We start from the raw sequence: 12,159 nt of genomic DNA, 5'->3' as shown, positions 1-12,159 counted from the left end.
ATCACACTACCAGAAACTGTTGTTTGCCTTTGTCCAGACATCGTGAAATGGGAAAGGTTTAAATCAATGAGAAGCTGTTAAGCCAGTCAGTTTGAAAGATTACTGTTCTTCTAAAGCTCTCCATGCTTTACCACCAGAATTTTCCTATTGCCCTTTTTCTCTTTTTTAGGAAAAGCTCTGACTCAATGACAATTTTTATTAGGCTCCCTTTTTAGATTAGTTACACAAAGTATTTGTATTACATCCAACACATAGTTCGTGTGTTCAAAGTTTTTAAAATACAATCTTGTCTGCTCAAGTAGCAGTTAGAAAACAATGACATTTACGTTAGTCGTGCAAGAGATTAGAATGAGCTAATTAAATTGACCTTTAAATCTCTCCACCCTCTTGGAGACTGGGGCTAATCCTTGGCCTCCCACTGTGGAGATAAAAATTCGTGCTGTGAACATTTTAAGCAAAGTGGGCAGCGGAGGAAGAGCCTCACCAGCAGTTTGTCTTTGAAGAGGGGGGCAATACTTTGCCAGTTATAAATATAGCTTGCAATTATGGTATGAGTGGGGGGGACGAGTTCTTCCTGTACTTTAGTGGCTTTGCTCCATGTGTTTTCCTCACAAAAATGGTTTCAGTTGGAAAAAATAGCTCCAAACAGCTTAACTTACTCTTAGAAACAATCAAAATCTCTCTGGAAATTAGTTTAGTTTTTTGAGATCTGGTATCGGTAAAACTAGCATTATGACTAATATCTTTACTGTTACTTAATTACAACAGGCTGCTATTTTTATTGACCAATGTGCAAGGTAAAAATAGACTTCCAAAGGATAAGGTATTAGGTGACATTTTAGCTGGCTTCTAAGGACTCTTAAGGATGCCTCTTACAAAGTATTTGTCTTGATATTTTGTGTCTTGGATTTTAATATACTGATTCTTGCAGAGCTTTATAATTAAAAAAATTAAAATTATATAAATAATAGATGATTAAATGACAACAATCAAAATTTAATTGTCAATGAGCAGTTGACATTTGATGTAGTGAAAGATTGCAGAAAATGCAAAATCCATCCAAATGTCAAAGTGGGATAAAGACAAGGATTTTGTACAAAACCCACTTTGATCACCTGGCATTCTGAGCCCGTCCAAGTGAGATACCTTTTAATACAGCCAGCTGAATACTTATATGGATGAAAAGGAGCGCAGAACTACAGAGGTGAAGGCTGTGTTCAGGGAGGTAGTAGCTCTGAGAAGGAACAAGAGGTCGAAAAGGACGAGAATTTAGCAGTAGTGTGACCTTCAGACTAGAAGGAGTAACTGCACCCTTGGGTGGATAAATTGAAAGGTATAAAAATAAGATCAGACAGAGCTCTAACTTCTTTTTGACATCTGTTTATTTTACACCTGAAGTTGATACTATATATAGTTTTGATGCTAGTCTTCTTTAAAAAAGGATGTTGAAATTTGGATATAGAAAAAATAGTGTCAAAGGAATTTAAGGACAGAGGATGTCATGTGGTTGGGAGAGACAGAGTTTGACCTGCTGCACTTGAAAAAATTAGAGTTGAGAAGTAAGCAGTATGTGAGTATCTTTGCAGAAAAAGAATACTAGGTACTTCAGGAATGACTGGAAAAGAAAATAATTCAAATTTGAAATTAGACCCACCTTTTCAGCAACACAAATTATTAAATACTGGAAAAACTATAGTGGTGAATTTTGGTCTTTTGAAGTTGGAAAAACTAAAGACTGTCTTTCCAGAATTGGTACCTTAACCAGAAGCAGATATTGGAGTTCAGTTTAGGAAGTGCTGTGTGAAATGAAATTACTGATGGGTAGCAGTTGCGTTGGATTCTAGTTTACAAAATTTTGTCGAAGGCTCCAGAAGAAGCTCCTGTGAACTTCAAAGAATTGTGGATCAGGTCCTAAGAGCACTTGTGGAAAAAACCTTTTTCCTTATGTAATATGTATTTACTGTAGGAAATAAAACTGTGCAGATTGCTGAGAGTTTGGGAAAGAGTTGCTGAGTGTAGAGACTGGGTCTATACTGAAATTAAACAACCTTTCAGGTAATTTGCTAAAGAATATGCTGTTCTTGGGTGAAATTATGACGTGATTTGTGTGCGCTGATTAACTTTTTTAATCAACAACTCTTTGGGAAGTTAAATACAAGTAAGTGGTGTAGCTTTTAGTCACTTATATTTAAAACTATACTTCTATTATTTTATCAGAAATTAATTCCATGGTATGGGACAAATTCTTTGTGGTTTGTAGCCTCTCAGCACTGAAGACCAGATGGATATTTCTAGTTGCCTGCTAGTTAGTGAGAGGTGATATTTTTTATATTAATTTCTGTAAAAGCAGTGAGGTTGTCAGAGGGAAACTATTCGGGAAAGAGAGGGATATATGTAAAAGAGATATTTATCTAGCAGAGGTATCTGTGAGCTTGGCATGTGAAATGTGTCTTCAGTTGTATAAGTAATTACACAAGTAATTTAGCGTAGTCTTTAAGTGACCTCATGAAAGTATTCACACTTTAAAAGTACAAAACCTTTTCTTTCTCCTGAGACCAAAAAACCAGCAGGCACAAGATTAAAACTTCACAAATGAGAAGTGAATGGGGAATTGGCAGAACATACACACTTGGAGCAAGAGACTTGCAGTGAGTTGCTAAGTGAAGTTGTTAAGTGGAACAGGGTATGCGTGGCTGACAGATGTTTTAACTGTGCCAGAGGACCAAGGCACACCGTGGCTGAGTCGAAGGCTGAGCAAATCTGAAGAGGACAGGGCACTCTGACCCTCATTTCTTTGAGTTTTGAGCTCTCTAACGCTATCACATAAGCAGATGATTTTTATTAACTTAATAAGACTAATGCCTCCAATGTTGTACAGCTACCTACATGCTCTACTGGACAATATGGAAGTGCTGTGTTGTAGCAGTAAGTGATAGTAATGGGGTTGGTAGATCATGAAACCTGTATCTCTTGGAGGGTAAGAGTCAGGCATTTATTTGTCTCTATCTGAAGGTTATCCTCTCAGTTCTGGCTTTGTGGCTCATAGATCTGTGCGAAGTGAGGAGTGGCTCATTTCCCATCTGTTCAGTTTCCACTTAGTCTTCCCCTAATTAAGAAGCAGAGCCAGAGGGAATTCAATCTGGTATTTGCCATGATGTATCTGTTTCTCCTTTCCCCCTCCCTTAACCCCATTTATATTTTCCTTTTGGAAAAGGGAGATGCTTGAGTTTCATTCTATATTTCCTTCCTACTCCACTACAGATGACCCTCCTAAGAAGGAGGTATTGTTACTGGGGATGGATGGCGTTGAGTCTCCTTTAGCTGAGTGCTGGACACAAGGACGCAGAAGAAAAGCCCTACACTGCTCTGTTTAGGCAGGTTCAATCAGCTTTGCTTCCAAGGAATTTGTGCGTGGATGTTTACAGTATAACTGATCTTACTTTTTGTACAGATCATCACTGAAATTTATCTGTGTGTTCTGGCAAAAGTTGTCTGTATCACAAGAGTGCTTTACCATGTATTGCCTCACAAAACTGCATTCAACAATAGGAGAAAGGTTACACAGTGTGTCCAATAGCACTCTGAACAACAGGGCAGTACAATTCAAGTAAATGCAGTTTTTTAGTCTGTCTTGTAGTAACACCAGAACTACTACCCATCAAACTGCATAACTTAGTATTGTCAGCATTAAGATAAAGTTGATCAACTTAAAAACTTGAGCTAGATAACCCCAGAAGAAGTTAAACCTTTTTTACTTATCTAGATATATCTAAAGTCTAACTTAAAAGTGAAATTGGATGTTACATGTGGTGTTACTGATATTTTTGTCTGGTATTTCTTAATAGTTATAGGTGGCTGTGCTTCAAAGTGGCCATTTTGTGTCTTAACTTACAAGATAAACATTTTCCAGTGAAGAATCTCTTTAATTCTAATATATGTACTATTAACTTACTAACCTGGCTCCACAAGATGCAAAATGCTTTGATTTTCTCTGAACAGTCTAACAGGTAAGTTAGCTTCCCCTACATCAAAATGGAAGGATATTAGTGGTTTTAAATAGCTATATTGTTACCTCTTTGAAGCCTGTAAAATCTTCCAGTTTGATCGTTTCAGTGAAGCTGTTTCTTGATCTTACTTGTTAATGATGATTTACCAGTGCAGGCCAATTCTTGTCATTCCTCTACTTAAAGAGTCATTGTTGTCATCGCCAGGCAACAGCAGATGTATTATACTGAAGACTGATTTCTATCTGTAAACAAATCTAACTAGTATAGTTGAGAGGTAGGATATTTTGCATGGTACCTGGAAGCTTTACTTTAGAAGGAATTTTAACTTTTCTCTATTCACAGAAGTGACAGTTAAGCATTACAAATAAAACTGTCCACGTACAAAACTCAACCATGCATTTATCAGCACAAGAAACTGGCAATTACCAGTAATCTGCACAATATGATGCAATTAGATTTTTCTTTTCTGCTTTTTAAACCATACTAATTTAACAAACATAGGCAAGTCTCAAAAGAAAACACAGAAAATAGTAATATTAAGTGTCTTCCATGTTCCACATGCTTTCAAAGTTCAAAGTAACTACATTTTGTATCTTAAAAGTGCATTATATTGAGAGAGTTATCACAAGAGTGGAGATTTAGTAAAAATAGTGTCAAAGAGGTTGTTTAATAAGAGACTGGTTTTTATTTAAACGTGTTTAATGTTTAAACATCTGATCTTAATTTATTACTAGAGTCAGAATATTGTAGAGAGGGCACTCGGGTTATCTGTGCTTCTATGGAAAGATGCTGCTTAGCATGAAGTTGGTTGGTTTATTCTAACAAATTAATATGCATGTGGTAAAATGATAGCTGTGTGCTTTCTTAATTAATCTTGATATAGATAACTAATAATAAAATAGCCATCTACTAAAAAATAAATGCATCACCATTTATAACCCATTAAAGCATTAAGAAAAAGTAAAGTGCAGCTAAATAATTATCTACAGATGTATTATATTCTCTTGTTGGCAACATCTTTGGTATGATAGCTGTATTTGCAAATTAACTTGTCATTATAGTTAGCAATCAGGCAGAATTAATTTCCATTAGGAAAAAAGCTACTGCTGGAAACGACAAGAATCTGTAAAAAGTCAGTGACTTTTCTAGTTTTTTTCTAGATGATTTAAAATATTACTTTATTAATTTCTATTTGAATCTGACTAGTTTTTGTATTTTTTTCCTGTCTAGCCTGAATTGTAATGAAAGAACCGTGATAAACATACTAGTAGTTCATTCACTCTCATAGTGTAACAGCTGTCTAAATGTTTTTTAAATACCCGCAGGGATGGTGACTGAACCACTTCCCTGGGCAGCCTGTTCTAATGCTCCACAACCCTTTTGGTGAAGAAATATTTCCTAATACTTAATCTAAACCTCCCCTGGTGCAACCTGAAGCCATTTCCTCTTATCCTCTCACTTGTTACTTAGAAGTAGACACTGACCTCCACTTCACTACAACCTTTTTTCATGTAGTTGTAGAGAGCAATAAGGTCTCCCCTCAGCCTCCTTTTCTCCAGGCTGAACACCTCCAGCTCCCTCAGCTGCTCCTCATCAGATTTGTGCTCCAGACCCTTCACCAGCTTTGTTGCCCTTCTCAGGACACGCTCCAGCACCTCAATGTCCTTCTTGTAGTGAGGGGCCCAAAACTCAACACAGGATTGGAGGTGCAGCCTCAGCAGTGCCGAGTACAGAGGGACAATCAGTGTCCTGGTCCTGCTGGCCACACTATTGCTGATACAGACCAGGATGCCACTGGCCTTCTTGGCCCCTGGGCACTGCTGGCTCATGTTCAGCTGCTGTTGACCAGCACCCCCGGGTGCTTTTCTGCTGGGCAGCTTTCCAGCCACTCTTCTCCCAGCCTGTAGCCATACAGGACAGGGCACTTGGCCTTGTTGAACCTCCTACTGCTGGCCTCTTCCCATTGATCCAACCTGTCCAGATCCCTCTGCAGAGCCTTCCCATTGGTCTTGGTGTGTCTGCACACTGACTGAGAGTGCCCTTGATCCCCTCATCCCTGTCATTGATAAAGATATTAAAAAGTGCTGGCCCCAGCACTGATCCCTGGGGAACACCGCCGGTGACCAGGTGCCAGCTGGATGTAACTCCATTCACCAACACTCTCTGGGCCCAGACATGTGGAGAGTTTTCTACCCATTGAACAGAACACACCTGACCAAGCCATGTTTCTCCAGAAGCTGCTGTGGGAAACAATGTGAAAGGCTTTACTAAAGTCCAGGTAGACACATCCACAGTCTATCCTTTATACATCAAGCTGGTCACTCTGTCACAGAAGGAGATCAGGTTGGTCAAGCAGGACCTGCCTTCTACAAACCCAAGCTGGCTGGGCCTGATCCCCTGGTTGTCCTGCACGTGCTGTGTGGTGACACTTGAGATGATCTGCTCCATGACCTTCCCTGGCACCAAGGTCAGGCTGACAGGCTTGTGGTTCCCTGGATCTTCCTTTCAGCCCTTCTTGTGGATGGGTATCATGTTCCTTAACCTCCAGTTGACTGGGTCCTCCTTTATACCAGGTGCTCCCAGGTCTGAATTCCACTCATATCTGAAAATCTCTTGATGAAGGATATTAAAATAAACCTCAAGAGTATTTGAAATTTTGGGTTCAAGTCCTATTTCACATTTTCCTTCTTTTCCTCCTCCTTCAGAGGTTTGGTGGCAGACTAGCAAGCACACTCTTTTGCAGCTTTTTATAGGAAAACAACTTAGGTCTCCTGCCAGGTTAATTGCTTTCAAGGTTTATACCATATGGGTTACAGTTTGAATACTAGGGTTCTATGGAAAAAAAACATTCAGAAAACTGCGGTTACTGCTTTATTGCAATAGTTAACCTCAGAATAATGCACCCTTTTCTGCTGGGAACAGTAACAAGTAATTACTCAGTAGCCTTTATTATTACTAACTGAATTATAGCCTAATAACTTAGCAGTAGTTTAATTCACCACATACATTAATGGTTACCCATGTGTTTGCTTTTTTCATAATTAAAAATAATTATTATGTTACATCATATTTTTGATTTGTGATGAAGGCAACTGAATTTGCACTTTTTTTTTGGTTTTGAACTTTTGTTATCAGTTCTTCATCTTGAACTACTAAATACAGGCCTGGAAACAAAACCAAGGTCTGAGTGTAGAACAGAAAGAGTCTCTACAGAGTATGGCTTCTAACAACAACTCTATTTATGATTCAGTTTGAAAATTAATGGAGTACTGGTATCAAGTATAGCATTAAGAAAATGTAATTATTTTTATGATACTTGTTCCCTTGAATAGACTTCAGTGGTGGAGTGGTGGGAAATAAATTTGAATATAAAAAATCTGAAAACAGCCAAGGAAAACTGCCATGATACTTAAATTCTCTTCTCTACTATCTTCAATACTGTGTGAAGTGATGGCATATCAGGACTCAATCTATTTAAATTGTCTGTCCAAAAGCCAGTGCAGAGAAGGAACTGCAATGTCTACAATGGTTGTCCCTAAAGCTCTGTTCTGGTTAGTCTAGAAAAAATTGTTGATTTATAAAGCACCCATGCCCTTTCTCTTGCTAGTGAATAGAGAGGATAATGGAGAAAGGTGTCACTTTTTATCATAGACATTAGTAATTATTCTAGTTCATTATACAAGCCTAGAACTATAGATGAAGATGATTTATTTCTCTTACGTGTAATTAAGGTTTTCATTCTAATAAGCCCTTGTAGAACTGTGTGCTTTTAGGTGATTTAGTGTTATTCCTGCTACTCCTGAGTATTTCACTTGAACTAAGTAACCTGGTGGGAAAATGGTTTTATTTCATATAAAATTGATTTTGGAAAGCACTCCACAATTGGGATAAATTTAGCTGTGCTGAAGGCCAGTCAAAGTCAATGGATCTCCAAAATATGGAGACATAATTGTATGTGTTCAAATGCCATCTTAAGTTGGGACTGTAGGTGCCCTCATCTCTTGATCGAGGTTACTAATTTATAATAATTACTGACCTTCTGTCACAGGGGTTGAATCTGTATGTCCAGCTCCTGCTGAAGTCCACAGAGCTTGTGAACAGGTTTAACAATGGTTAAAACTTCCAAATAAGACATAGGTCCTACAAAAAGAAAGTTTTGTGGGATTGATACCTGATTGTAGATGTAGTAATTGGTAATTACTACCTGAAAGCATCATCATTCTTCCAGTGTAAATCTGTTTTGTGACTTAGTTCAGGGTGCCTTATTAAACCACACAAACATCTCATTCTATAGCTTTTGGAGCTGAACCTTTACTGTTCAGGAACCTGCAATGTTTACATTTATATATAAAATTTTATTAAAACTTCTTGTGAAAATAAAAAGGCTTTTCACCTAGCAGGGAGAACATTATGCTGTGTGACTGTGAAAAGGGAGGAGGTGTATTTCAATTTACCAAGAGCTATTTGTGCGGTGTGGTACAATGAGGGACAATAGCAGGAGCTGGGGTATTCTGCTACCAGTAGGGATATACCAGATGGTTACTGCAAGTTTGTTTCATAAACATAGAAGTGTTCCAGCAGTCTGTAATTAACTTGTTTAACCTTTTCAGTGTATGTCCATATTTATGGAAGTACACAAGGGGTGTAAGAACATCCTTGTTTTCTCATGGCTATGTTGCTGCTGTTACTACTTATTAAAACAAAAAAAAAAATTGTGTAATTCAAGTATATGACAATTGGCATAAGTTTCTACTGGTAAAGAAAGATGTTTCCAGCCAAAAGCAAGTTGTTATACTTTGTTTAGTTTTGTTGTTTTTATAAATATAAAGAAATCTACTCTGAATACTTCTTATTCTCTGAAAAAAAGCAGAGGGCTTCTCTTGCTACTGTTGAAGCACAGGTAATCTCAAAATTCAGTCTAAAAATGGTCCCTAACCTCTAGCAGTTTTTCTTCTAACTGCTATACAGTCATTAACTAATCTTCTCTTCTTGAGATTGTGTGGAGGTAGCTCTATTTTACAAAAGGAGGTACAGTACAGTATTATTATTTGCTTAACTCTGGATATGAAATCATTGGAATAGCTCTGATACTAGAACTCAGAAATTTACCTGTGATATTGTTTATGTACCAGATGACACTGTCTCAAGAGCACATCCTCCTAGTTTTAAAGTGATCCTGTAACTGGATGACTCCTCTATTTATAATTATTGTGGTGTAACACAGTTTTCTTTTTGGATTTTTAGTTACTGTATGCTTTCTTCCCAAAAGCTGATATTGTATACATAACAAAGTGCAATAAATTCTCATCAAATGTTGAGGATGAGTTTTGAACCACTGATGGACAATACCTTCCCCCCAGACATGCTTTTGTTCTTGGAATACTTTTGAAGTGTTTTCTCAAGATAATGTAGTCTGTGAATAAGTGTTTTGCAGAATTCAGTTTGGTGCAGATGTATTGGAAAAGATTTTAAAATAAATGTAAATTGTTTATATTTGTTCTAATTAAAAGTTACATACTTTTGCCTGACTTGATGCTTTTTTTGTTTTAAATAATTGACAGAATTCATTGACAAGAAGTTCACCCCTTGCCAATGATTCCCAAGCACGCAGTGGTGCCCGCTTTCATACATCTTACGACAAAAGATATATCATCAAAACTATAACAAGTGAAGATGTAGCAGAAATGCACAACATACTGAAGAAATACCATCAGGTAATACATGAACTCTATCAGCATGGGGGATCTCTTCTTATATATTATAATGCTAATCTTTTTTATAGTCTTAAAAGTTTTAAATGAATAATTATGGGAAAAGAGTCACTTCAGACTTTTCCCCTTTTGCATCAGCAATTTATTGTATGTCTGCAATTCACAAGGCTGCACTTCTCTAAATATCTGTGCTAGCTTTATGTACAAAGCTATGTCTACATGATGCAGAGATACTAACTTGGAGGCCATAAGCTCCTTTGCCTTACTAGGAAGGTGGTCTTTCTTTTGGCTAGTGGAGTTCCAGGCTTGAAGCTACTTAATTCTGGACTTGCTTGGAGAGAGATGTCTGTGTACGTGTGTATGAATGGTGCAGGTGGACTCTTTCTGATCTGATCACTGAATGTTCTGTGTGTCACTTAACAACAGATTTCAAAGAATTAAAGTTGTATGAGACATGAAAAATTGAATATCATTAATGTAAAATTCCTACTAATAAAAAAATTGGTTTTCATAATGTGAATTTTCATACACAACAGTAAAGTCAAAAGCGAACAGTGGAGATCCCTCAAATCAACTTTGATAGCTGCCATAGTGTGCCAGTGTATAATTTGTGTGGATGGCATAGGGGGGAGCAGAACTTGGGAAATATGAGAACCCTTAATAAAATCAGTGCTAGTTTTCTTAGCCCCGGATCTGTTTGGATAAGTTCTAAAGCTGCAGAAGTCAGAAAAGCCTCTAAAAATCGCCTAAAATATGCTACCCAATAGGAGGGTGGGTTTGTCCTTCTTTCCATATTCATTCTCTCTTCCATAAATTGGGATTTCAGGTAAAGACTTCAGGACATTAGGGGTTGGGCTTTTTAGTTGTTGATTAGGTGGTTTATTTTTTGTTTTATAATGTTCTTGTTTGTTGCAGTTCTTTTAATACCGCTACTTTTGTAAAACTGGTTTTAATTCTGAGGTGCAAGGGAGACAAGCATTCTTTCAGGGTGCTTGGGATTGAAGGTATTGCCAGCCATCTTTGTGGGTCTCAAAGGGAGATCTCTGAATGCCCTCCAGGCCCAGAGTAGCTTGGGAAACCTTCAGGAAGTTAGATATGAGCTCTTTTTCTCTCTCTGCTTGTTGTCCTTCTGTTTAAATAACATGTAGGACCACCGTGTGTTTGTTTTAATGTGAATAAATATCACTATCAGAAATACTTCTAAGAAATCTGTTAATCACAGTTTTGCCAAAGAGAAATTTTAAACCATTACCTAATTGTAATTTGGGGGTTATTTTTTATGACTTTTCAATTACAATTTTAGCTTTGCTCTGAAAGGGTTTGATCTGTGAGGCAGGCAGCAGAATTAAAGTTGTAGTCTGTTTCATATTTGGCATTAAAAGCTAGTAATAATGATCCAGATCTTGAGACTTAATCCAGCTGAAAAGTCATTTTGCTTTTCAAAACAGTAATCTTCTTTCAAGAGTGTGAATGAAGACAGTGCTAAGATGAATGAACTTAATAATTTGGAATCTTTTTTCATTAATGCTTTCCAACGTCAGGGTTCATAATAGGCTAGGTTACAAGGAATAATGATCTGAAAGTTATCTCTACCAGGCATCTAATTTCACTTTATTCTGGAAAAACATTAATATAAAAAAGCTCTCATTGGTGCCTCTAAAAGATTCATAAACATACAATTTTTATTTCTTTTTGTCTCAGAACTTGAAAGCACTTTACAAAACTGTAAATGCAGAAGCACTCAAGTACAGAGACAGTTTAATAATTGGACTTTTCAATGAAATTAACTAATTTCAGTATCTTTAGCAATGTACTGAATAAAATATAAATTAAATCCCACTAGCTCTGATGACAGCTGATACAATGTCCTCTGCTTTGCTGCTGAAAGGTGAAAGCTTGGGATCAGTATGTACAGCAGTTTGTCCTGCCATTTCTCTAGATGTTTTTCAGACAAATGAAGCTTGTCTTCGCCTGCTTTTCAAAGTCTAGAGAACCCAATGCCCTGGTGGAAAGGTATTAATAATTCCCTTGACCAAGTCATCCCACACAGACTAACCTTAGATTACCTTTCTAGTCAGAAACAGTGCAATGCCATCCACTGGCACTTGAGCTCATTAATGGTTCCTGCTGTGGTTTTGCTTTGGGCCAGCTTGCTGTCTCCTAAATAGTTCTGGGCAAGGATAAAGGTGTTAATTTAGATGAGTTAATATTACGAGTTGAAATATGAGTATCCTTTTTTAGAGGAGAGCTTAATAACTTAGGTGTGAGTTGTTCCATTCCAACTAGAACTGAGGCCAGAAGACAATCCAAGACCTGTCTAATTCACTTGTATGGATGTAACTTTATGGTTCTGTAAGGTGGCATAGTTGCAGTAGTACAAGACATTTCACATGCCATGTACTGGTACTCCTGTAGAAGTCTTTGTCAATAAAACAAGTTCT

At 37.3% G+C, this 12,159-nt stretch overlaps 1 protein-coding gene across 4 annotated transcripts in view; it reads left to right on the top strand.

Annotated features, from left to right (window-relative positions):
• Positions 1 to 12,159, top strand: part of PIP4K2A (phosphatidylinositol-5-phosphate 4-kinase type 2 alpha) — a 107,121-nt gene that overhangs the window by 63,498 nt on the left and 31,464 nt on the right. For all 4 annotated transcript variants that reach the window (XM_051802472.1, XM_051802474.1, XM_051802473.1 and 1 more), the window contains one exon: positions 9,569 to 9,721. In XM_051802472.1, the coding sequence (XP_051658432.1) occupies positions 9,569 to 9,721 (153 nt within the window). The remainder of the gene's footprint in view (positions 1 to 9,568; positions 9,722 to 12,159) is intronic.

The sequence above is a fragment of the Manacus candei genome, unplaced genomic scaffold (genome assembly GCF_025592945.1).
Source record: "Manacus candei isolate 608988 ecotype Guabito, Panama unplaced genomic scaffold, ASM2559294v1 h1tg000056l, whole genome shotgun sequence".
Classification (NCBI taxonomy): Eukaryota; Metazoa; Chordata; class Aves; order Passeriformes; family Pipridae; genus Manacus; species Manacus candei.
This window is presented reverse-complemented; position numbering and strand designations above follow the sequence as displayed.